The 26,686-nt window shown below is 31.9% G+C and overlaps 2 protein-coding genes across 2 annotated transcripts in view; both read right to left on the bottom strand.

The window, feature by feature from the left end:
• The window catches only part of LOC135140864 (paired mesoderm homeobox protein 2A-like), an 84,480-nt gene that overhangs the window by 46,342 nt on the left and 11,452 nt on the right, over positions 1–26,686 (bottom strand). Inside the window, exon 2 of the mRNA XM_064071583.1 lies at positions 13,552–13,748. Within this exon, the coding sequence (XP_063927653.1) occupies positions 13,552–13,748 (197 nt within the window). The remainder of the gene's footprint in view (positions 1–13,551; positions 13,749–26,686) is intronic.
• Positions 19,811–21,653, bottom strand: LOC135140769 (glucose dehydrogenase [FAD, quinone]-like). The gene is made up of 2 exons (XM_064071447.1): positions 21,545–21,653; positions 19,811–21,498 (listed from the first exon to the last, which is right to left on the bottom strand). Exons 1-2 carry the CDS (start codon positions 21,651–21,653, stop codon positions 19,811–19,813), a joined length of 1,797 nt encoding a protein of 598 aa, XP_063927517.1.

The following is a 26,686-nucleotide window of genomic DNA, read 5'->3' on the forward strand; positions in this document are numbered from 1 at the left end:
GTTACGTCCCGACCGTCGTCCGTTTCTTAGGCAACCGTCTTCCGGTCACTTCCCGCCGCTAGGACCTCCATAAATTCTGTCAGTGTCTGATGGATGGGCATTTGAATAGTTTACGAGTTGGCGGACATTGGCGTGTATATGCAGAATACAGATGCCCGCGGTCACCGGAAGTGAAGTGGGGCCGCTCGAGAGACCGTCGACTAACCGGATTAACAGTTGACCGGAAGAAATTCCGGTATGGCGGATCGCGTTCCGGTCATCACGCCAACGACCTACCAATTTACCAATATTTATTTCCATCCGGAGTGCTACCTACGGGGAAATTAAACAAATGTTGAATACAGGTATGGCGCAGTCGGGAGGATGGCCGGCAGATGGCCCCTAAGTGCACCCATTACACACTCACTCGTTACGACGCGGCCATAAACGCCCGTAAACTTGCATTAGGCCCTAATAAACACAAACATTATTATTAGGACGGCGACGGCACGCTGCGAGCCCTTAGGCCAGAAACGCCGATTTTTATTCTAATTTTATTTAATTTAATTTAATGAGTCGAGAAAACCCCAATTTACAATGATATACGTAAACTAAATATAATAAAAATAGTCCTTGAACGTAAGTGTGGAGTCAGAAGTGATTCCTAAATCCTTGACTTCATTTACACAAATTACTAACGATTTCCCTAATTGGTAATCAAAACACAAGACCGATTTGATATTAAAAAAAGAAATTATACGACTTTTTTTTAATTCAATGGAAATAAATTGCTACAGACTATTTAGGTCTAATTGAAGTCTAAATATTGAATAGTCCTGAATAATTTCAGATCGTCAGTAGAACCTAAGAAGAGTTAGAGTGCTAAACTTCAGGTGTCAAATCATTAATAAAAATTTGAAACAATGTAGCTCCACAATATCAACCTTGCGGTACACCGGAAAATGCTTGATAAAATCGATGTTAACCAATTGATAGTCTTCCCGCCAAAACCTAATTTAGTCATAGTAAGTAGTAGGATTGCAAGAAGACTTTAACTGAGGTGTTAAAGTTAAAATCAAATACTAAGTTGGAAATATTTTTTCCATCTTTAACAAACTCCTGAGAGACTCTTTCATTGTTCTGTCATTTACTAATTTCCAAAAATATGGTTTAGGATTATCTGTGATACTACTTATTATTTACATTTACAAGATAGAAGTTATAGCCCCCACGATCTTTTAGTATTCTTTAAAAAATACAAGACAAAAGCTGTCAAGATTGTGTCAAACTTTTTTAAAAAAATACAAGGGACTACCCGGTATTTTTTCAATTTCTGTCAAACTAAATAAAAACATAAGGAGTCTCAGTTTGAATTTTTTTTCGACTACTCGACACAGTAAAATTCAATCTTTATCTCAGAGTAAATAAAATAAGCCAATGAAATTCAAAAGCAGAAGTGGGTGGGGTTAGTTTTACATATTTGTCAAGATTCCACTATTTATCAATTTACCTAAAACCCAGTTTTTGTCCAATAAAATCATAGATCAGAACGAAAACCGGGTGGGTGGGCGGGGCCACTTTGATTTTTTTTAAGTGTAGATTCCGCTACTAACAATAAAATTCAATCTTGATCTCAGAATAAATAAAATAAGCCAATGAAAAGGCAGAGGTGGTTGGGAATCCACTTTTTGTCCAATAAAATGAGCGATCAGAAAGAAAACCGGGAACCAGGAACCTAAGGAAGTATAGTAATCGAGTCCATAGGACGAATTGCCACTTATGTTTTCTCGATGTTTAGTGACCCCTATAGTACGAAAAAAGTAGTCTCCCGTTTCCATCTGTCTGTTTGTCTGTCTGTCTGTATCCATTTTTATTAGACACGTAATCTCCGAAACTGCTGGACCTATTGTTGTCAAATTTTGTATGTATGTTAGAAATATTATGTAGATGGTTAAATCCTAGCCAAAATTTGGCTAATCATCCCCACCAACAATTTAATGACGCCATTTAGTACACCAATCCGCTTTCAGTTTTTTCGCTTAACGTTCAAATCTTCGCAAAAATAATGGCACGGTATAATAACGTTATCTTTGTTTTTTTTTTAATATATAGAGTTTTCTTTCAACAAGAGAGAAGTTCAACATGTTGTTAGTTTCTCTGGGAAAAGAAAACTTCCTATATTAAGAAAAACTGGACAAAATATAAGCCCCGCCCACCCACCCCTTCTCAATTGTGATGAATGTTTTATTCATCATGAGCTGAATGGCGAAATTTAGTTTGCAAAATCCTCATTTCTTTACAAAAAATTGCCATATGAAATGTTTTTAAAAGGGTAGAATTTTTTAGAGAAATATTAATGTAAAAACATATTTTATAATACAATTTGTTGTAGAGAAATGAGGATTTTGCAGTTAAACTCCGCCCTTCGGACTTATTAGGAATGAAAAATTCATCACAATTGAGTTCGGGGCGGGTGGGTGGGGCTTAATGTTTGTTTTTTTCTGTAATATAACTATAGAGTTTTCTTTCAACAACAGGAAAGTTAAATATGTTTTCATTCTCTTGTTGGGAAAAGAAAATTGCGTATATTAAGAAAAAACGGACAAAATATAAGCCCCGCCCACCCACCCCTTCTCAATTGTGATGAATGTTTTATTCATCATGAGCTGAAGGGCGGAATTTAGTTTACAAAACCCTCATTTCTTTACAAAAAATTGCCATATGAAATATGTTTATAAAAGGGTAGAATATTTTAGACAAATATTGATGTAAAAACATATTTCATATAATTTGTTGTAGAGAAATGAGGATTTTTCAATTAAACTCCGCCCTTCGGTCTGATTAGTAATGAAAAACTCATCACAAATGAAATCGGGGCGGGTGGGTGGGGCTTAATTTTTGGTTTTTTTTTTTTAATATATATAGTTTTATTTCAACAATAGGAAAATTAAACATGTTGTCAGTTTCTTGTTAACAAAAGAAGACTTCGTATATTAAGACAAAATGGACAAAATATAAGCCCCGCCCACCCACCCCTTCTCAATTGTGATGAATGTTTTATTCATCATGAGCTGAAGGGCGGAGTTTAGTTGCAAAACCCTCATTTCTGTACAAGAAATTGCCTTATAAAATATGTTTTTAAAGGGGTAGACTTTTTTAGAGAAATATTGATGTAAAAACATATTTCATATAATTTCTTGTAGAAAAATGAGGATTTTGCAATTAAACTCGCCCTTCGGTCTGATTAGTAATGAAAAACTCATCACAAATAAAATCGGGGCGGGTGGGTGGGGCTTAATTTTTGTTTTTTTTTAATATATACAGTTTTATTTCAACAATAGGAAAGTTAAACATGTTGTCAGTTTCTTGTTGACAAAAGAAGACTTCGTATATTAAGATAAAATAGACAAAATATAAGCCCCGCCCACCCACCCCTTCTCAATTGTGATTAATGTTTTATTCATCTTGAGCTGAAGGGCGGAATTTAATTTGCACAATCCTCATTTCTCTACAAGAAATTGGCATATGAAATATGTTTTTAGAGGGGTAGAATTTTTTAGAGAAATATTTATGTAAACACATAGGTATTTCATATAATTTCTTGTAGAGAAATGAGATTTTTGCAATTAAACTGTGCCCTTCGGTCTGATTAGGAATGAAAAATTGGTCACAATTGAGTTTGGGGCGGGTGGGTGGGGCTTAATGTTTGTTTTTTCCGTAATATACCTATAGAGTTTTCTTTCAACAACAGGAAAGTTAAATATGTTTTCAGTTTCTTGTTGGGAAAAGAAGATTACGTATATTAAGAAAAAACGGACAAAATATAAGCCCCGCCCACCCACCCCTTCTCAATTGTGATGAATGTTTTATTCATCATGAGCTGAAGGGCGAAATTTAGTTTGCAAAATCCTCATTTCTCTACAAAAAAAATTGCCATATGAAATATGTTTTTAAAAGGGTAGATTTTTTAGAGAAATATTGATGTAAAAACACATTTCATATAATTTATTGTAGAGAAATGAGGATTTTGCAATTACACTCCGCCCTTCGGTCTGATTAGGAATGAAAAACTTATCACAATTGAGATCCGGCCGGGTGGGTGGGGCTTAATTTTTGTTTTTTGTTTTTTTTTTAATATATAGAGTTTTATTTCAACAACAGGAAAGTTAAACATGTTGTCAGTTTTTTGTTGACAAAATAAGACCTAGTATGTTAAGATAAAATGGACAAAATATAAGCCCCGCCCACCCACCCCTTCTCGATTGTAATGAGTGGTTTATTCATCGTGAGCTGAAGTGCGGAGTTTAGTTGCAAAATCCTCATTTTAATAAGTTTTTAAAAGGGTAGAATTTTTTAGAGAAATATTGATGTGACAATTAAACTCCGCCCTTCGGTCTGATTAAAAATGAAACCTCTAATGTAAGTCACTTATAACTTGTACATTCTCGTTTTTTTCGAAAAACTAAAGAAATGAAAAACTGAAAAATCTAAAAATTGAAAATCAAAAATTGAAATTTTAAATCGAAAAACTGCAAAATCTAAAAATTTAATGAGTTAGATATAGGAAAATTGAAGAAAGAAAAAAGGAAACTTGAAAAATCGCAAACCGAAAAATTGAAAAAACTTGAAATTGAAAAAACAAAAAATTATAAAATCGGAACATTGAAAAATCGTAAAATAGAGACAATAAAAAACTGAAACGAAAAATTGCACATGGAAAAATTAAAAATTGAAAACTTGAGAAACTCAAATCAAAAAATTGCAAAATCTAGAAATTGAATTGAAAAGTTGAAAAATTGAAAAATTTAAACCTGAAAACTAGAAAAACATTGAAGAAAAAATTCAAGTCAAATAAGTTGGGGCCGCGTTATTTACGCCACTGGTTTTAATTTATAGAGGTTATCAGAAAACAAAAGTTGCAAAAAAATATATAATTTTTCAGAGAAATGGGATTTATTTGGCTGCACTTCAGGGGCGAGGGAAGTTCTGTTGAAATTTTTTTTTCAAAATTTAAAAACACAATAGGTCCAAAGATTTGTAAAACCATACACTAAGGTTCTTGAGGCTCTTTTAAACTCTTTTAAAGACAAAACACCAATAGTCCCACAAGACTACCCGGAATTTTTTTCCAAAAATGAAGAAACCGAAGAATTAAAAAATTGGATAATTGAAAAATCGGATAACTGACAAATGGAGAACTTGAAAAATTCCGAAGACCGAAATAGCGAAAAATTGGGAAATCGAAAAATTTTAAAATCGAAACCTAGAAAAGTCGGAAAATCGAAAAATCGGAAGCCGAAAAGTCAAAGAATCGACAAACATTGTGAAAATTCAAACATCAAAAGAAAAATCGAAAATAAAAAAAAATAACCAAAAACCAAAAAAATTCAAAAAGCGAAATATCGCAAAATTCAATTACTGAAACATTGAAAAATCCAAACATCAAAAGAGAAATCGAAAATTTAGAAATTTCAATTAAAAAAAAATCCAAAAATTGAATCGAACATTCCACAAATTGAACAATCAAAAATTGAAACATCGAAATCTAGATAAATCGAGCAATGGAAAAATTGAAAAATAGAAAAACTGGAAAATTGAAAAAAATTAAAAAACCGAAAAATCTAAAACCTCAAGTAAAAAAAACGAGGGATCGAGAAATCCTAGAAATCGGCATCAAAAAATTGGAAAATCTAAAACTCAAAAATGCGAAAAATTAGAAAATATAAATATGGAAGAACTGAATAATGGAAAAAATATCTTTAATTTTAAAAGTCGGAGAATTGGAAAAACCAAAAAATCGAGAAAATGGAAGAATTCCAAAGCTGAAATGGCGGAAAATTGGGAAATCGAGATAGGGGTTAGTTTCACATTTTTATCTAGATTCCACTATTTATCAAAATACCTAAAAACCACTCTATGCCCAATAAAATGAGCGATCAGAACAAAGACCGGGTGGGTGGGCGGGGCACTTTGAATTTTGTAAGCGTAGATTCTACCTCTTTATAAAAAAATGCAGTCTTCATCTAATCAAATAAGCCAACGAAATTCAAAAGCGGAGGTGGGTGGGATTAGTTTTATCTTTTTGTCTAGATTCCACTGTTTACAGAATAAAATTCACTGTTCGTCAAATAAAATGAGTGACTAAACGAAATTAGGAATTTAATTAGATTCGACCACTTGACCAAATAAAATTCAGTCTTCATCTAATCAAAAAAGGGGAGGTGGGTGGGGTTAATTTTATGTTTCTCTATTGTTTGTTTCAACTAACAAAGTTACTGACTAATTTAATTAATTATAATTAATTAAAGATTAATCTCATCTCGACAAATAAAATAAAATTACATACACGCTTGTGTAAAAACCCATGAACGGTTTTTAGAAAAATCGCACTGGCCGAGGCTCTTATGTTCCACTAGGCACCGAATTATGATTAGTGGGCCTCGAATTTTCGGCACCCAGCCCCCGTCGCCCGTTGTCAAACCCGCCATCCATCACGCCGTGCATCCACCTCCACATACGCGCATCCTTTCCCGGGGCGGCGCTGGGAATTGGGACCGAAAAGATAAAGCTCGCGTATGGTCCATAAAACTCGCTAAATGACGCGAGTTCTCGTCACTATTTTACCCACAAACCATTTCGCGGTCGCGGCCCCATACGCGCGCTCTAACTCTGATATATGCGTTTGATTTCCTTGCAGCCGACTCATTTTTCCCATTACAAACGCATCTCCTAATTGGAACCGATGGACGGCGAAGAATTTATAAAGCCACTCCGACATCAAACATTTACTCATCCGAACTACAGCGGAATCGTCGCGCCTGTCGAGCGGACCGATTCGTTCGCCTTTTTTTCTGATTAGTATGGGAACGTGGGGAAATCGCGCCAATTATCGACGCCCGCCGGCCCAACGGGCCGGAAACGGGAGACGTGTGGAACACGAGCACCGCGACAAAGGCATTTCATGGTAGGCGCGATGGTACGGTTACAGGTCACGTGATCGGGGGAAGGTGGCTGGGAACCGAGGGGACGACGCGATCTTAGTTAGATCTGAAGATAATTCTAATAATGTCATTATCATTATTACTATTATTAATAATATTAAAATACGTTTTGAATTTTAAGTCGGCGTTGTAACTTGTTGCCAAGGATGTCGCCTCGAATAAAACTCGCCGCCCCCTCGCCGGATTAATTCCTCAACCCCCAGCCCCGCGACCATCTGGTCACGGTCTCCTTCGTCCTCATTTTTCATTTCGTCCTTCCGACGCGTGCTCAATTTAACTTTTCGTCGGCGGCGGCGGGCGGCGGCGGTCTCCCGGATTATGAAATATTCAGGCCAACAACGGAAACCCAGGTGCACTAGCACGCCTCTTACAACCGACTAAATTAAAGCTAACGATATCAATATCTATAAAAGTAATTCCATCACTTTCGGTTTCGGCCCCCACAAATTATTCATTGTCGTTTGGATCTAAAACGCGCCATCAGGAGTTTAATGGATGACGAGGTGCGGGGACGGCGATGGCGGTGCAGCGGGCGGCATGGCGGTCGGGGGCGGCGACACGATGCAACATGGACGGTCAAAATTAAAAGGGCGGTTTTGGACGACGACGATTTTTGTCAATCGGTGGAACGGAAAGTAAGGTTTTAATGGAGGGATGTAACTAAGGACTTTTAACAGGAAGTTCAGAAAAGGAAAACAAAGCGGTGTTTTGTTTAAAAACAGTGAAATAAAATGGTCTGTGCCACTATTAAAACGTTTTGACCGGCAAGGAGTCGATGACTTTTAGCAGTGCTATTGTTAAAGAGCGCATTCTGTCTATTATATTCTAAAATCTGAATTTTCTATAGCCCTAAGTACATGGTTATTGCCACATCTATTTTTTTTTTTAATTAGATTTCCAGCTCCAAAACTCACCTTCGGCCCCGTTTCTTTAATAACTCCAACCGTTTTTCCAGAATCGGCCGTTGATGTGTCGAAATTTTTAAAAAATTAAAAAAATTCAAATTTCACACCGAATTTTTCGAAAATATTTGGAATCAGCTTATATTTTACATTTTTCTTAATATAGGTAGGTACGTAGTTTCCTTTTGACAAACGAGAAACTTAAAACATGATTAAAATAGTAAATTTTTGTAAGGAAATACGGATTTTGCAATTACGCTCCGCCTCTCGGTCTGACAACCAATGAAAAATTCATCACGATTGAGACAGGGCGGGTGGGCGGGGCTTATGTTTTACAATAAAGAAAACTACGTGCATATATTAAGGAAAAAACACAAAATACAAGAGAAGATTATATCTATTCAGAAAAAACGGTAAAATTTAAGCCCCGCCCACCCACCGCCATCTCAATTGTAAATGATTTTTTTATTCGTTGTGAGCCAGAGGGCGGAGTTTAATTGCAAAATCCTTTTTTCTCAACAAGAACTTAGCATCTGAAACATCCGCACGTCGAGAATTTTTTCTAAATTTTTAGACAACTTTTTTAAAAAATAAATTTTTTCCGTGGTTCCCCATTCTTCAAATTTCGACTCATTTTTCACCATTATTTCTGTTGGGCAAATAAATATTTATTTATATTATTTACTTATTTATTATTTTCGAAATTTAACTAATACATTTTCTTGTAGATTTCGAACTCTAGAACTCACTTCCGATTTCATTTCCTTAATAACTCCAACCGTTTCTCCAGAATCAGTCTTTGAAATATCGAAATTTCAAAAAATTCGATTTTCACATTGGATATTTCAAAAATATTGCTCCGTGATCCCAAATACGCCATATTTTTGGAATCAGCTTATATTTTGACATTTTTCTAATTATATGTAATCTTCTTTTCACAAACAAGAAACTTTAAACATGATTAAAATAGTAAATTTTTGTAGAGAAATATGGATTTTGCAATTACGCTCCGCCTCTCGGTCTGACAACCAATGAAACGTTCATCACAAATGAAATCAGGGCGGGTGGGTGGGGCTTAATTTTGGCTTTAATTTTTACTTAATACATACAGTTTTCTTTGAACAGCACGATTTCTTTATAAGTTTTGCCCCTCCGACTCACGGCGAACAACGAAAAATAGTCACAATTGAGACAGGGTGGGTGGGCGGGGTTTATATTTTACAATAAAAGAAAACTACGTGCATACGTTAAAGAAGAAACAGAAAATACAAACCCCGCCCACCCACCCTCACCTCAATTGTGACGACTTGTTTTATTCATCGTCAGCTGAGGGGCGGAGCTTAATTGCAAAATGTTTATTTATCTACAAGAATCTACCATCTGAAACATTTAATTCTTAATTTTGTTTTAAATTTTTACTAAATACATATAGTTTTCTTTGAACATAACGATTAGTTTATATTTTGCAATAAAGCTTTGCCTCTCCGACTCACGACCAACAAATTAAAATAGTCACAATTGAGACAGGGCGGGTGGGCGGGGCTTGTGTTTTACAATAAAAGAAAACTACGTGCATATATTAAGGAAGAAACTAAAAATCCAGACCCCGCCCACCCACCCTCATCTCAATTGTGACGACTTGTTTTATTCATCGTGAGCTGAGAGGCGGAGCTTAATTGCAAAATGTTTATTTCTCTACAAGAATCTACCATCTGAAACATGTTTTTACGTATCATGTTGTTGAAAAAAAACTATGTCAAGACAAAAAGTCAAGAATTAAGCCCCACCCACCCGCCCCAACCTCAAAAGTGATACATTTTTCATTCGTTCTCGGACCAAGAGGCGGAGCTTTGAAATATCGAAACTTTTAAAAATTTCAAAAAATTCCAATTTAGACCGGATAGTTTGAAAATATTTCTCTGTAATCCCAAACACGCCATATTTTGGAAATAGCTTATATTTTGACATTTTTCTTAATGTACGTTGTCTTCTTTTCACAAACAAAAAACTTAAAACATGATTAAAATAGTAAATTTTTGTAAGGAAATACGGATCTTGCAATTACGCTCCGCCTGTCGGTCAGACAACTAATGAAAAATTCATCACAAATGAGATAAGGGTGGGTGGGTGGGGTTTAATCTTGGCTTAAATTGTTACTTAATACATATAGTTTTCTTTGAACAATACGATTCCTTTATATTTTGCATAAAGTTTTGCCCTCCTGGCTCACGACGAATAAATAAAAATAGTCACAATTGAGGCAGGGTGGGTGGGCGGGGCTTATGTTTTGCAAGAAAAGAAAACTACGTGCATACATTAAAGAAGAAACAAAAAATACAAACTCCGCCCACCCACCCTCGTCTCAATTGTGACGACCTGTTTTATTCATTGTCTGAAACATGTTTTTACGTACATATCATGTTGTTGAAAAAAAACTATGTATGTCAAGAAAAAAAGTCAAGAATTAAGCTCCACCCGCCGCGCTAACCTCAAATGTGATACATTTTTCATTCGTTGTCGGACCAAGGGGTGGAACTTAAGTGTAAAATCGGGGTTTTCCGACAAAAATTTAACATTTTAAATATCTTGTCGCGAAAAGAAGATTTATTTATCTATTCATAAAAAACGGCAAAATTTAAGCCCCGCCCACCTACCGCCGACTCAATTGTAAATGATTTGTTTATTCGTTGTGAGCCAGGGGGCGGAGTTTAATTGCAAAATCCTTATTTCTCAACAAGAACTTACCATCTGAATTGCAAAAAATTCGAATTTAGAGCGGATATTTAGAAAATATTGCTCTATGATCCCAAACACGCCATATTTTGGAAATAGCTTATATTTTGACATTTTTCTTAATGTACGTAGTCATCTTTTCACAAATAAAAAACTTTAAACATAACTAAAATAGTAAATTTTTGTAGGGAAATACGGATTTTGCAATTATGCTCCGCCTCTCGGTCTGACAACCAATGAAAAATTCATCACAAATGAGATCGGGCGGGTGGGTGGGGCTTAATTTTGGCTTTAATTTTTATTTAATACATACAGTTTTCTTTGAACAGCACGATTTCTTTATAAGTTTTGCCCCTCCGACCCACGACGAACAAAGAAAAATAGTCACAATTGAGACAGGGTGGGTGGGCGGGGCTTATGTTTTGCAAGAAGAGAAAACTACGTGCATACATTAAGGAAGAAACAGAAAATACAAACACCGCCCACCCACCCTCGTCTCAATTGTGACGACCTGTTTTATTCATTGTCAGCTGAGGGGCGGGGCTTAATTACAAAATATTTATTTATCCACAAGGATCTACCATCTGAAACATGTTTTTACGTATCATGTTGTTGAAAAAAAAGTATGTATTTCAAAAATTAAGCCCCACCCACCCGCCCCAACCTCAAATGTGATACATTTTTCATTCGTTGTCCGACCAAGGGGTGGAGCTTAAGTGTAAAATCCGGGTTTTCCGACAAAAATTTACCATTTTAAACGTTTTAAATATCTTGTCACGAAAAGAAGATTTATTTATCTACATATATTCAGAAAAAACGGCAAAATTTAAGCCCCGCCCACCTACCGCCGTCTCAATTGTAAATGATTTTTTTATTCGTTGTGAGCCAGGGGGCGGAGTTTAATTGCAAAATCCTTATTTCTCAACAAGAACTTACCATCTGAAACATCCGCACGTCGAGAATTTTTTCTAAATTTTTAGACAAATTTTTTAGAAATGAAATTTTTCCAATTCTTCAAATTTCGACCCATTTTTCACCATTTTCTAAACTTAATTAATAGATTTTCTTGTAGATTTCGAGCTCTAGAACTCACTTCCGAATTCGTTTCCTTAATAACTCCAACCGGTTTTCCAGAATCGGTCTCTGAGATATTGAAATTTTTAAAAATTAAAAAAAATCGAATTTTGCACCAGATATTTAGAAAATATTGCTCCGTGATCCCAAACACGCCATATTTTTGCAATTAGCTTATATTTTGACATTTTTCTTAAAATACGTAGTCTTCTCTTCACAAACAAAAAACTTTAAACATAATTAAAATAGGAAATTTTTGTAGGGAAATACGGATTTTGCAATTACGCTCCGCCTCTCTGTCTGACAACCAATGAAAAATTCATCACAAATGAGATCGGGCGGGTGGGTGGGGCTTAATTTTGGCTTTAATTTTTACTTAATACATATAGTTTTTTTTGAACAACACGATTTCTTTATAAGTTTTGCCCTCCCAACTCACGACAAATAAATAAAAATAGTCACAATTGAGACAGGGTGGGTGGGCGGGGCTTATGTTTTGCAAGAAAAGAAAACTACGTGAATACATTAAGGAAGAAACAGAAAATACAAACCCCGCCCACCCACCCTCATCTCAATTGTGACGACTTGTTTTATTCATCGTGAGCTGAGGGGCGGAGCTTAATTGCAAAATCTTTATTTATCTGCAAGAATGTACCATCTGAAACCTGTTTTTATGTATCAACTGTTTTAAAAATGGAATTTTTTTAATGGTTCCCCATTCTTCAAATTTCTACCCATTTTTCATCGAGATTTAGATGGCAAACATCTGGAAATATTTTCCCAACTTAATTCATGTAGTATGTTTGGGTTACGCCTTAAGTTTAGTAGCTGAAGTTATCCGGAATAAATATGAAAATGTCAGTGGTTTAATTTCCAACGTAAAGAAAATAGTTCTTAAAGCTCATTTCAGGATTAAAGCCTTCCGGGATGGTCCATTGCCTCCAGAACCTGTTCTGACAATATGGGTTTCATTCTAAATTAAATGAAATATTTTGTAATACTATTTCCAACAAAAGAATCTCAAACATAATTTGGCTTATATAAAAACCCATTTTACCATCTTAAAACAAGTATAACTAGATTAGAAACCATTGGGCTGACCTTTAAGTCAGTCGGTGGATATAGTAGAGCAATTATTGATAAACGATTGGAAGATACCTCGGGGAGAGTAGGTGAAATGGCATTTAAAAGCTGCAAAATACTTTACAAAAAAATACCGAAAACTGTAAAGAAAACACTATAATTTAACAGCACGCGAACGATATTTTGCAATAATTTTTGCTAAATTTACCAGTCCGCTTTGCAATGAAATTATCCGTGTTTTGGCAAGTCTTGCTTTATGGGGGCACCTGACAAATCACAAGCGTTTAATTCCAAGTTTTTCTGTTTTCGAAAGAACAAATATTTGGCAACATATTTATAACAAGTCTCGTCAAATCAACAAATTAATTGTTTCTGACCACACCTCATCCTCGTGACTAATTATCTCCGTTCTAAGTCCTATAAATATTCATTAAATCACCACTTGTGAATTAGTAAGAACAAGTTTCGCAGCGTTAACAAAAGACCCAAAACTGGCGCAAGTCTAACTCTACAACTGCAATAAACGTTTGGCTTTTAGTCAAATTATTCGTATAATACAATTAGACGAAATTCAATGAAGCTATTTCCGTAATGGCTAGCTAGACAAGCGCTGACACTTCTTATCCGAAACAAATACGTTTAATCTTGGCCGGAATTTTTATTTATGAGGCGTGAAATCGGCGCTGTCGCTCCTGTAATTTTTCGGCGACCAAGCGAATTGGGAAAAATTTAATACAAATACTTAGTAATTTCCCGTCCGCATCCCAATTTTGACTAACCTGTACCCTCGCCTCGGTGAGATCAATTTTCATGGCAATTTCCTCCCTGGTGTAGATATCCGGATAATGCGTCTCCTGGAAAGCCCGTTCCAGTTCCTTGAGCTGTGCCGACGTGAACGTCGTCCTTATCCTCCTCTGTTTCCGTTTCTCCGTGAGGACACCATCATGGCCAGGATAAACTTTATAAGGCAATCCACCTGGAAGAAAAAAATCCTGCAAACATCGTCATTCCTGCGGAATTGTCGCGCTTTCGGTGCATGCCGCCATTCCAACTGCCTAGGAACTTAGCAGGAAGAAACGCCTATATTGATCGCAACAGGATTCTCCCTTCTTTACGCAATGAAAAATGTCCGCCTCAGAATCTGGCTAACGCCAATGTTCCCTTATTTACTTCCCGAGATCATGCTCGTTCCACCACTGAAAACCGGCGTACCCTGCGACCTGGTCTAGGCGGTTTTAGTCGAGTTAAATGTATTCCGAACGTTTAATAGCTGGTGAGAGCTACCACAGGATGAATTTTGCAGCAGCGGTTAGTGGCCGCAGAATGCGTGAAACGCGAGCTGCTGGAACTAATTATTAAGATGGCAGGATGCGCTCGGATACGGGTTACGGTGAACGAGAACTGCGCCATTTTAGAAACAGAGTCGCGGCTGGTTTTTGCAAAGACGTAAACAATTTGTGGCCGCGACGACACCCGGAAACCACAATTTTCTAGTGTAAATCTGTCATACTCGAAGAATATTTTTCGACATTACGAACTCACCGTTTTAAAAGGGCTCGAGATAGCCATGTACCGTTCGATTGCACGGAATTTTCTAGTAGGAAAATTATTCTTTAGGGTGGAAAATCCCCAGAGATGGAATGATGTCATCTCCAGATTTTATACTAGTAAATGTTGTTTAAATTTTATAAGATAACGTACTATTCTATTTGTGGTTTATGAATCCGTGTTGAATTTTTATCGGAAATACCGAGATTTTTGGAAAAAATATGTCCGAATATGTCGATTTCTGTATCCAAATTTCACATGTAACTTTTTTATTTTGTTTTTTTTTAATATTCTGTGTTAAAGTGCTCGTCAAAATTTGGGGATATTTAAATTAATTCAGTTTAAGCCTACTCAATTATTTCGAAATTAAAAAAAGAAGTCTTTCAACGATATCCCTAACTTTTGACACGCAGTTTATTTAAGTTTATGTCTTGTTATTTAAATAAAATATTTATTCCCAAATAAAACTCAAAGTTCTCGATTATTCAACTTTCGATTTCTGAATTTTTCGATATTTCAGTTTCCTTATTCTTCAATTTCTTGATTTTCAGTTTTTCAATTTCTCGATTTTATTTTTTCGATATTTCAGTGTTAAGATTTTTCAATTTTTTCATTCTTCAGGTTTTCTTCTCTCGGCTTTTCATTTCCCGATTTCTCAGTTTACCGATGATTTAGTTTTGGGATTTGTCAATTTTTCGGTTTTTCGTCTTTTCTATTTCTCGATTTCTTGCTTTTTCGATTTTTCTGTTTTGGATTTGTTAAAATTTCGACTTTTCAACTGTTCGATTTACCGATTTTTCAATTTTTCGATTTCATAATTTACCGATGTTTCAATTTTGTGATTTTCAATTTTTCGATTCTCTAATTTTTTTTCAATTTTTCGATATTTCCCGTTTTGCGATTTTTTAATATGTCAATTCTTCAATTTTTCGATCATTTTAACTTTTCATTTCTTAAAATTTTTGATTTTTCGATTTTCCGATTTTCGGTTCTTCGATATTTCTGTTTTTCAATTTGTTGAATTCTACCATTTTTGATTTTTTGGTTTTTAAACTTTTCGGTGTTTACATTTTCCGATTTTCAGTTTTTAGATTTTTCGGTTTGTCCATTTCTTGATTTCTCGATCTTTTAATGTTTCATTTCTCGATGTTACAGTTTTTTAATTAGATTTGTCATTTATTCGATTTTTCGGCTTTGGAATTTCAAATTTTTCAATATTTCGATTTTTCAATTTTTCGATTTCTCAATTTTTCGTCAATTCAATTTTTCAGTTATTCAATATGTAGTTCAATTTTCAAAATTTTACGATTTTTTGAAGTTTTAAATTTTCCATTTTTCATTTTTCGATATTTTAATTTTTTTATTTTTAAATTTTATATATTTCGTGGTTTTCGGTTTTTCAATTCAATTTTCGAAATGTTTTGATATTCATTTTTTTTACTTTGGAGTACATTTTTCGATTTCTCGATTTTCGGTTTTTAATTATTCGACTTTTCAATTTTTAAATTTCAACTTTTTCATTTTTTTGATCTATCGAATGCTCGATCTCTTGATTTTCGCCCTCTCACTGTTAGATTTTCTCGATTTTTTGATTTTTCGATTTTTCAGTTTTTCGGTTGTTTAATTTTTCGATTTCTCAATATTTCGATGATTCGATTTTTCAATGTTTTCATTTGTCAGTTTTTTCAGCTTAAATTTTTCAATTTCGGTTTGTAGATGTTTTGGCTTTCGATTTTCAAATTTTTCAATGTCTCGATTTTTCAATATTTCGTCATTTCAGTTTTGGATTTTTTCTGTTTCTGCATTTTTTAGTTTTTTAATACTTCAGTTTTCAAAATTTTGCGATTTTTGATGTTTCAATTTCTCAATTTTCAATTTTTTGATTTCTCGAACTTCCGATTTATCGGCATCTCCGTTTTAGATATACATATTTCGGATTTTCAATTTTCCGAATTTTACCATTTTTGTTTTTTCAATTTTTAAATTTTTCGATGTTTACAGAATTTTTCAATTTTCTGTTTTTCGATTTTTCAGTTTGTCGATTTCTTGATTTATCGAGATTTCGATTGTTCAATTTCTCCATTTTTTTGGCTTTTATTTTAATTTTTCATTTTTTCATTTTCTAACATTTCGATTTTTGGCTTTTGGGCCATTTCGATTTTTCAACTACTTTCGATGTTTCGATTTTCGATGTTTCGTTTTTTTATTCGATTAGTCGGTTTTCGATTTTTCGGCTTTCGATTTACAAATTTTTCGATATTTCGATTTTTCAATTTTTTGATTTACCAATTTTTCGTCATTTATTATTTTTTTAGTTTTTCAATACTTCAATTTTCAAAATTTTGCAATTTTTTGATGTTTTCATTTTTTGATTTTACATTATTTTTTTATATTTATTTATTTATTTATTTTTATTTAAAATACATATTTCGATTTCTCCATTTTCGGTTTTTTAATAATTCGATTTTTCAATTTTTCGAATTTTTAAATTTCAAGTTTTTCATTCTTTTATTGTTTCGATTTCTCGATCTCTCGATTTTCGCACTCTCACTTTTAGATTATCCGGTTTTTCAATTTTTTGATTTTTAAAATTTTTTACTTTTCTTTTTTTCACTTTTTCGATTTTTTCATTTTTCGATTCCTCGAGATTTCGATGATTCGATTTTTCAATTTTTCGATTTGTTAGTTTCTTAACTTTAAATTTTTCAATTTTTCGATTTTTCGTTTTCTCTTTTTTTTCCATTCTTTGATGTTTTAATTTTTCAATTTCGGTTTCTCGATTTTTCGATTCTCAAATTTTTCAATATTTCGATTTTTCAATTTTTCACCATTTCAGTTTTGGAATTTGTTTGTTGTTTTTCAATACTTCAATTTTCAAAATTTTGCGATTTTTGGATGTTTTATTTTTTCGATATTTTAATTTGTTAAACTTTAGATATTTCAATTTCTCGATTTTTCAGTTTTTTAATTCTTCGATTTTTCAATTTTTCGAATTTGTAAATTTAGGGTTTCTCATTTTATTAATGTTTCGATTTCTTGATCTTTCGATTTTCGCCTTCTCACTTTTAGATTTTTCGGTTTTTCAATTTTTTGATTTAAAAATGTTTCAATTTTCTATTTTCCGAGATTTCGATGATACGATTTTTCAATTTTTGGATTTGTCAATTTTCTAACTTTAAATTTTTCAATTTTGAATTTTTCGATTTTTCGATTAGGCTATTTCGATTTCTCATTTTTTCGACTTCTCGAATTTTCAATTTCTCGGCTTTTCGATTCTTCAATTTTCCCCAGATTTTTCCATTTATAGGTTTTTTGATTTTAAATTTTTTAATGTGCACTTATTTCAGTTTTTCGCCTTTCCGTTTTTTTTTTTAATGTTGTAATTCTTCAATTCTTCATTTTTCGATATTTTAATTTTATGATTTTTTTAAATTTTAGATATTTCGATTTCTTAATTTTTCGGTTTTTCAATCCAATTTTCAAAATTTTGCAATTTTTTTATCTTTCCATTTCTTGATTTTATATATTTTTTTATACTTATTTTTTTTAATCAAAGTAAATATTTCGATTTCTCGAAAATCCGTGCTTTAATTATGCGATTTTTGGAATTTTTATTTTTTTTTTATTTTTTTAGTGTTTCGATTTCTCGATCTCTCGATTTTCGCCTCCTCAGTTTTAGATTTTTCGGTTTCTCAATTTTTTGATTTTTAAAATTTTTGACTTTTCTTTTTTCAAGTTTTTCGGTTTTTTAATTTTTCGATTCCTCGAGATTTCGATAATTCGATTTTTCAATTTTTCGATTTGTCAGTTTCTTAACTTTAAATTTTTCAATTTTGAATTTTTCGATTATTCGATTTCTCTATTTTTATAATTTTCAATTTTTCATTTCAGTTTTGAAATTTTTTTGTTCCTGAATTGTTCAGTTTTTCAATACTTCAATTTTTAAAATTTTGCAATTTTGAATTTTCCAATATAAATTTTAGATATTTCGATTTCTTGATTTCTCGGTTTTTCAATTCAGTTTTAAAAAATTTGCGAGTTTTTGATGTTTCCATTTCTTGATTTTACGTTTTTTGATATTTATTTATGTTTTTATTTGAAATACCTACATATTTCAATTTCTCGATTTTTCGGTTTTTTAATTATTCGATTTTTCAGTTTTTCCAACTTTTAAATTTCGAATTTTTCATTTTTTTGATGTTTCGATTTCTCGATCATTCGATTTTCACCTTCCCACTTTTAGATTTTTTGGTTCTTCGATTTCTCGAGATTTCAATGAATCGATTTTCCAATTTTTGGATTTTTTTCCAGATTTTTCCATTTATAGGTTTTTTTGACTTTAAATTTTTTAATAGGTATTTCAAAACTTGAAAAATCGGGAATTCAAGTTTTCAATTTCTCAATTTTTCAACATTTTAATTTTAAGAATATTTCAATGTGTTTTTTTTATTTTTCAAATTTTATTTTGCGATTTTTTAAATGTTAGAGATTTTGATGTTTCGAATTCCCGATCTTCCGATTTTTTAATTTATCAGTTTTTTAAATTTCATATTATTCGATTTCTCAATTTTTCGATTTTTCAGTTTTTCGACATTTCTATTTTACAGTTTTTCGAATTTTTTAAATTTTGATTTTTTAGTTTAATTTTTCAATTTTTCGTTTTTTTCATTCGTTTCCTTGACATCTCTGTTTTTCAATTCAAACATATTTCATCTTTTCGATTTTTGGATTTCTCGATGTTTCAAGTTTCCAATTTCTCACTTGAATTTTGGAAATTTTTCGATTTCCCAATTTTTCAACATTTCAATTTTGATAATATTTTAATTTTCCGATTTTTTAAATTTTAGATATTTTGATATTTTGATTGCCCGATCTTTCGGTTTTTCGAGTTCGATTTTTCAATTTATCAATTTGTTAAATTTTGGATTACCTATTCCATTTTTTGGTTTTTCATTTTTTCGACTTTTCGGTTTTAGATTTGTCAATTTTTCGATTTTAAATTTTTGAATTTTTAGATTTTAGATATTTCAATTCTTTGATATCTCTGTTTCAGTTTTTCCAATTTTAAAATTTTTGATTTTTCCATTTTTGATTTCAAATTTGATTTTTAGATTTTTCGATTTTTCAAGTTTCCGATTTCTCAATTATTTTTCTAATTTTTCAGTTTTTCGATATTTTAATTTTTCGATTTTATATTTTTTTAATTTCCCAATTTCTCGATTTATCGATATTTCGATTTTTCAGTGTTTCCTGTACTTCAGGAAATAACCTTCTTTCTCCATGTAGCATAATAAAAAAAAAACAGGAAACTTCTAGGTCAATTCTGAACTCGGGGTCGTCTTTCTAAGGTCCAGGTTACTAAGTAGAGCAATTTTCACGAGTCTTCGTCGTTAAATAAATTAAATTATTAAATATTAAAAAAATATATTTTTCGAACTTATGTACGAGTATATATATTAAGTGTGTAAATAATGTTTAATTTTATTTTCTTTACACCCCCTCCCTCCACGTATTTTTAATCAAGTCAGCCGCCTTCTCCCCCACCATGATAGCAGGCGCACTAGTGTGCGCCCCCAGCGCGAACGGAATGACACTACAATCAGCAACCCTCAACTTCTTGATCCCATGCACCCTCAACTCATGGTCGACTACAGCCTCTGGGTCGCCCTTTGGCCCCATTTTGGCAGTACCCACCTGGTGGTGCAAAGTCTGGCCAAGGAACCGCAGACAACACTCCCAGTACTCATCACTATCGTACTTGTGCCGCGTGCACCCAGGTACTCGAATAGTACTCAAAGTTGCATTAAACTTCCTAAAGGCTTTGGTTCGCCCCAGCCTTTGGACGATTCTAATCGAGGTAATAAAAGTACCAACGTCTTGGTGGTTGCGGTCTGTCAAATAGTTGCCATAGAGAAGAGGGTAGTCACGGGGGTTGGTGGAACGAAGTTTCAGACACCCTTTAGATTTAGGGGTGAGTAGTACCGGCCAGATCATGAAGGTGTTTGTGTTTTCTAGAGGGGCAAAAACGGACTTGTAGATGTCGTCAGTGATCCCCATTCCTTTACGGATGAAAAGACCATAGTCAGAGGCCAGGGAGCCTCCAACGAAGAGGAGTTCGATGTCGGGTGAGGGGGAATTTGGGGTTTGAATGTACGCTATGTCTTCGACTCCACCAAGAGTAGTCAAAGGGCCTTTACCATTTTTGAACAAGTTGAAGTAGTTCAAAGGTTTGAAAAGCTCGGTGAATTTAATCGTCACGGGTTGGGGGGTGGTAAAAGTTAATCCTGCAAAAGCTAAATGGTCTTGTAAGTTTTGACCAACTGGGAGGTTCTTCAACACGGGAATCCCCAGTTGTTGGAGATGTTTCTGCGGCCCGATCCCCGACAACATGAGCAGCTGAGGCGACATGAAAGTACCAGCTGACAAAATAACCTCCTTGAAAGCTATAGCTTTAAATTTTCTTCCAGACCACTCATATTCGACACCGTAAGCTTGCAAGCTTTTCGGATTGATGAGTACTTTGGTGACGAAAGCTCTAGTCAAAATGCGAAGGTTCGGTCTGTGCTTAACCGGCTCTAGAAACGCTTTATCGACTGACAACCTCAACCCTTGCGACAATGTTGCTTGAACCGTTGACACCCCTAGAGACACATTCGAGTTATAGTCAATAGTAGGCGACCCCATCTCATTCAAACCACCGATAAACGCCTCCGCGATTTTTGTTTGGTACGCGTCGTCTACACTCAAGTACCCATTGACTCCATGAAACCTATAGTCGGCTTTTTCGAGTCCCGCGTTCTCCGACTTGATGAAATAAGGAAGGACGTCTTGGTACGACCATCCAGGGTTAGTTCGCCCCCATTTATCGTAGCAGTACCGGTTTCCTCTGGAATAAATCATGTAGTTGATTACGGTGGTACCACCAAGGGCTCGACCGCGCGGCCACGGCATTCGGTTGTCTTTGCAAGCGAGAGCGACACCGGCTTGTTTTTCCATGAAGTAGTTCCAGTTGTACTTGGTTTGTTGAAGGAGGGCTACTACCATGGGGATTTCAGTTAAAAGGTCGCCCTTATCGCCTGCTTCTAGTAACAGGACGTTCCAGTGGGGTACTTCGGAGAGTCGGTTTGCTATGACGGAGCCGGCTGAGCCTGAGCCGACTATGACGAAGTCGTACTCTTCTAAAACAAAGTTTTAGTTTGTGGAAGTTGGGGGGTGAAGTAGTACCGATTTTGGTCGTAGGTTTGATCCATCGGAAGAAGTCGGAAAGGTTGGGTTTTTTGGGTGAAGCGAGTGTGTTGAGGAGAAAAATTGAAAAGTATGGTGTTAGTTTCATGGTTGTGGTTTGACTGATTATGGCACGTTTTTGTGAAGTTTGATAAGGCTGGAGTCGGTCAAGCACGTTTCTAGTTGTTGTTTATTTTGTGACTCAATGGATACAAGATATAATTCGTGTTAAAATTTAAAAGTAAATCGAAATAGTTCGTGAATTTTTATAATTTTGAAAATCCGTTTTTGGTTCTTTTATTATATTATATATCACAGTTTTTTGGTTTTTCATTATCTTGATTTCGATTTTAAAATTTTTCAGTTTTACAATTTTTGGATTTTCAGTTTTCCGATTTCTTTAATTTTTTCGAATTTACAATAGAGATTTCTTTTTTGATTTTGCACTTTTTCGATTTTTTATCTTCCGATTTTTTCAATTTTTCAATTTCCCAATTTTTTGTCATTTCCGTTTTGGAATATTTCAGCTTCTCAATTTTTCATCTTTTCAATGCTTTTTTAATTTTTAAATTTCACGTTTTTAACTTTTTTGATGTTTTGATTTCTGGATCTTTCGATTTTCGCCTTCACACTTTTAGATTTTTCGGTTTTTTCAAATTTTTGACTTTTAAAATTTTTGATTTTTGATTTTTTTCATGTTTCGATTTTCAGTCTTTAATGTTTCAATTCCTCCACTTTTTTAAATTCTCGTTTTTGCAATTTTTGGATTTTCAGTTTTCCGATTTCTTTAATTTTCGATATTTCCATTTTACAATACATACATATTTCGTTTTTTTTTTATTTTGCACTTTTTCGATTTTTTATCTAACGATTTTTCAATTTTTAAAGTTCTTGATTTCTAATTTTTAGATTTTTTAAAGTTTTCATTTTATACCTTCTCGTTTTTTCAGTTTTTAATTTTTTCATTTTACAATTTCGCAATTTTTCCATTTCGAAAAGTTCTAAAATCGAAAAATTGAAAAATCTAAAAATTAAAACTCCATAAATTCAAAAATCTGAGAAAATCGAAAAACGACAAAATTGCAAAATCGAGAAAGTCAAAAATCGGAAAATTTAAACTCCCAGTTGCAAGATTTTGCGTCATCTTTAACTTTTGACATTTCGATTTTAGGATACTTATTTTTGAGTTTCTCAATTTTCAATCGATCGAGTTTTTAGATATTTTAAAGTTTTTCTTTAATACTATTTTTCATTTTTGATTTTCCAATTTTTAAATTTTTCAATTTTGCAATTTTTGGATTTTCAGTTTTCGATTTCTTTAATTTTCGATATTTCAATTTTAGAATACATATTCAGTTTTTTTGATCTTGCACTTTTTTGATTTTTATGTTTCAGTTTTTCAATTTTCGACTTCTTGATTTCTAATTTTTGGATTTTATAAAATTTTCATTTTAAGTATTTTCGTTTTTTCAGTTTTTGATTTTCCAATTCCACAGTTTTTCCAGTTTTTTATTCGAAAAGTTGAAAAATCGAAAAATCGAAAAGGTGGAAAATCCAAAAATTACAATTTTCGGTTACCCGATTTTCCGATATCTTTAGTTTTCGATTTTTCTATTTTACAATACATATTTGGTTTTTTCGGTTTTAAACTTTTTGAATTTTTTGTTTCTTAAATTTTTCTTGTTCTTGATTTCAATTTTTAGTGATTTTAAGGTTCCTCTTTGATACTTTTTTCATTTTTGATTTTTCAATTTTACATTTTACAACTTTTCCATTTTTTTCCAAAAAACTGAAAAATCCAAAAACTGAAGAAAATCCAAAATGTGAAAAATCGAAGAATTGAAAATCGAAAACTTAAGAAACGAAAAATTGATACACTGGAAAACTAAAAATAGAAAAAAAATAATGCACTGAAAAATTGAAAAGAACAAAAACGAATGGAATCGAAAATTGAAAAAATCAAAAATTGTACAATCGTCAAAATTTTAAAGATCGAAAAATTGAAAAATTAAATATCGAGAAACTGAAAAATTAACAATCGAAAAATTGAAAAATTGAAGAAATGAAAAATTAAAGCTGTGAAACCAAAAATTTATAAAATCGAAAAATTGCAAATCGAAAAGTTTAAAAATTAAAAATTGAAAAACTGAAAAATCCGAAAGAATTCAAAAACCAAAGATTTGTTAAAAACGAATTGCAAAATCGAAAAATTGAAAAATCCAAAAATTGCATCTCCATAAACTCAAAAATCTGAAAAAATCGAAAAATCAAAACACTGAAAAAACTACAAAATTTGCAAAATCAAAAAAGTAAAATATCGAAAAATTTAAATTCCCAGTTATAAGATTTTGCATCATCTTTAACTTTTGACATTTCGATTTTACAATACTTATTTTTCAGTTTCTCAATTTTCAATCTTTCGAATTTTGAATTTTCTATTTCTACAATTTTTCATGTTCCTGATTTCAGTTTTAAGATATTTTAAAGTTTTTCTTTAATACTATTTTTCAATTTTGATTTTAAAATTTTTAAATTTTTCAATTTTGCAATTTTTGGATTTTCAGTTTCCGATTTCTTTAATTTTCGATATTTCGATTTTAGAATACATATTCAGTTTTTTGATTTTGCACTTTTTCGATTTTTATGTTTCAATTTTTCAATTTTCAACTTCTTGATTTCTAATTTTTGGATTTTATAAAATTTTCATTTTATGTATGTTCGTTTTTTCTGTTTTTGATTTTCCAATTCCACAGTTTCGAAATTTTTCCATTTTTTTATTCGAAAAGTTGAAAAATCGAAAAATCGAAAAACCAAATATTAAAAATCGAAAAAATTAAAAACAGAAAAAATCCAAAAAATTCTTTAGTTTTCGATTTTTCTATTTTACAAAACATATTTGGTTTTTTCGGTTTTGGACTTTTTGAATTTTTTATTTCTTAAATTTTTCATGTTCTTGATTTCAATTTTTAGAGCTTTTAAGGTTCCTCTTTGAAACTTTTTTTATTTTTGATTTTTCAATTTTACATTTTGAAACTTAAGAAACGAAAAATTGATACACTGGAGAACTAAAAATCGAGAAACTTCAAAATCGAAAAAAATAATGCATTGAAAAATTAAAAAGAAACAAAATTCTAAAATCGTAAGAATGAAAAAGTGAAAAATTTTAAAAATTATAATTATGTTTTAAAGTTTTTCTTTAATACTTTTTTCAATTTCAGTTTTTCAATTTTGCAATTTTTTCATTTTTTTATCCGAAAAGTTGAAAAATCGAAAAACTACAAATAAAAAAAATGAAAAATCGAAAAACTGAAGAAACGAATAATTGAAACATTAAAAAAATAAAAATCGAGAAACTTAAAAATCGAAAAAAGTGACGAATCGAAAAATTGAAAAGAAGAAAAATCGAATCGAATCGAAAAACTGGAAAACCTAAAAATTGTACAATCGTGAAAATTGTAAAATCGAAAAATTAAAAAACTAAATATTGCGAAATTGCAAAATTCTAAAATCGTAAGAATGAAAAAGTGAAAAATTTTAAAAATTATAATTATGTTTTAAAGTTTTTCTTTAATACTTTTTTCAATTTCAGTTTTTCAATTTTGCAATTATTTCATTTTTTATCCGAAAAGTTGAAAAATCGAAAAACTAAAAATAAAAAAAAAATGAAAAATCGAAAAACTGAAGAAACGAATAATTGAAACATTAAAAAAATAAAAATCGAGAAACTTAAAAATCGAAAAAAGTGATGAATCGAAAAATTGAAAAGAAGAAAAATCGAATTGAATCGAAAAACTGGAAAACCCAAAAATTGTACAATCGTCAAAATTGTAAAATCGAAAAATTAAAAAATTAAATATTGCGAAATTGCAAAATTCTATAATCGTAAGAATGAAAAAGTGAAAAATTTTAAAAATTATAATTATATTTTAAAGTTTTTCTTTAATACTTTTCAATTTCAATTTTTCTTCAATTTTGCAGTTTTTTTCATTTTTCTTATCCGAAAAGTTGAAAAATCGAAAAACTAAAAATCAAAAAAAAAAATGAAAAATCGACAAACTGAAGAAACGAATAATTGAAACATTAAAAAAATAAAAATCGAAAAAAGTGATGAATCGAAAAATTGAAAAGAAGAAAAATCGAATCGAATCGAAAAACTGGAAAACCCAAAAATTGTACAATCGTCAAAATTGTAAAATCGAAAAATTAAAAAATTAAATATTGAGAAATAGAAAAATTAAAAATCGAAAAAGAAGAAACGAAATATAGAAAACCGAAAAATTGAAAATTCAAAAATTGAAAATCGGAAAATTAAAAATCGAAAACCAAAATATCTGAAACAATTCAAAAATCATAATACGATTTGCAAAATAGAAAAAGTGGAAAATCGAAATATTACAATTTCCAGTTATCCGATTTTCCAATGTTTCGTTTTCAATTTTTCGATTTTACAATACCTATATATCGGTTTTTCGATTATGCACTTTTAAGCTTTTGATTTTTGAACTTTTTGTTTCTTCAATTTTAGATATTTTCAAGTTTTTCTTTAATTTTTTTTTTAATTTTACAATTTTTCCACTAAAAAATCTGAAAAAATTGAAAAATCGAAAAACTGGAAAAACGAAAATTGCAAAATCAAAAAAATGGAAAATCGAAAAACTGAAGAAACAAAAATTGAAACACTGGAAAACTAAAAATCGAGAAACTAAAAATTGGAAACTCGTGAAACTGCAAATCGAAAAATTGCAAAATCAAAAAATTGAAACATCCAAAGTTGGAAAATAGAAAAAATTAAAAATTTTAAAATGAAAACTCGTAAAATTGAAGAAACAAACAAAAATGAAAAATTGAAAAATCGCAAATCGAAAAATTGAAAACTCGAGAAACTTAATCGAAAATTACAAAATCTAAAAATTCAAAAATTGAAAATTCTGAAAATTGAGAAACTCGTAAAATTGCGAATCGAAAAACTGAAGTAAATTCTAAAGTATGAAACGATAAATAGCAGAAAAATGAAAATTTAGAAATATGAAAATTCGGGAAAAAATCGACTTACAACGGAATTATACTGAAATTATTAAAAAAATACCAAAATAATCAGGAAGAATTCCTTCTTTCCAATTAAGTAAATTTTTACCTTCATTA

Source organism: Zophobas morio, unplaced genomic scaffold, assembly GCF_036711695.1.
Source record: "Zophobas morio isolate AGI-343-1 ecotype UQ-CSIRO unplaced genomic scaffold, CSIRO_AGI_Zmor_V1 ptg000041l, whole genome shotgun sequence".
NCBI classification, from domain to species: Eukaryota; Metazoa; Arthropoda; class Insecta; order Coleoptera; family Tenebrionidae; genus Zophobas; species Zophobas morio.

Bases quoted from the DNA above. Each gene is read 5' to 3' on its own strand.
- LOC135140769 (XM_064071447.1), bottom strand. From the start codon at position 21,653: ATGAAACTAACACCATACTTTTCAATTTTTCTCCTCAACACACTCGCT. The intron at 21,499-21,544 runs GTACTACTTCAC...ACTTTGTTTTAG, and splicing joins CAAACCTACGACCAAAATCG to AAGAGTACGACTTCGTCATA.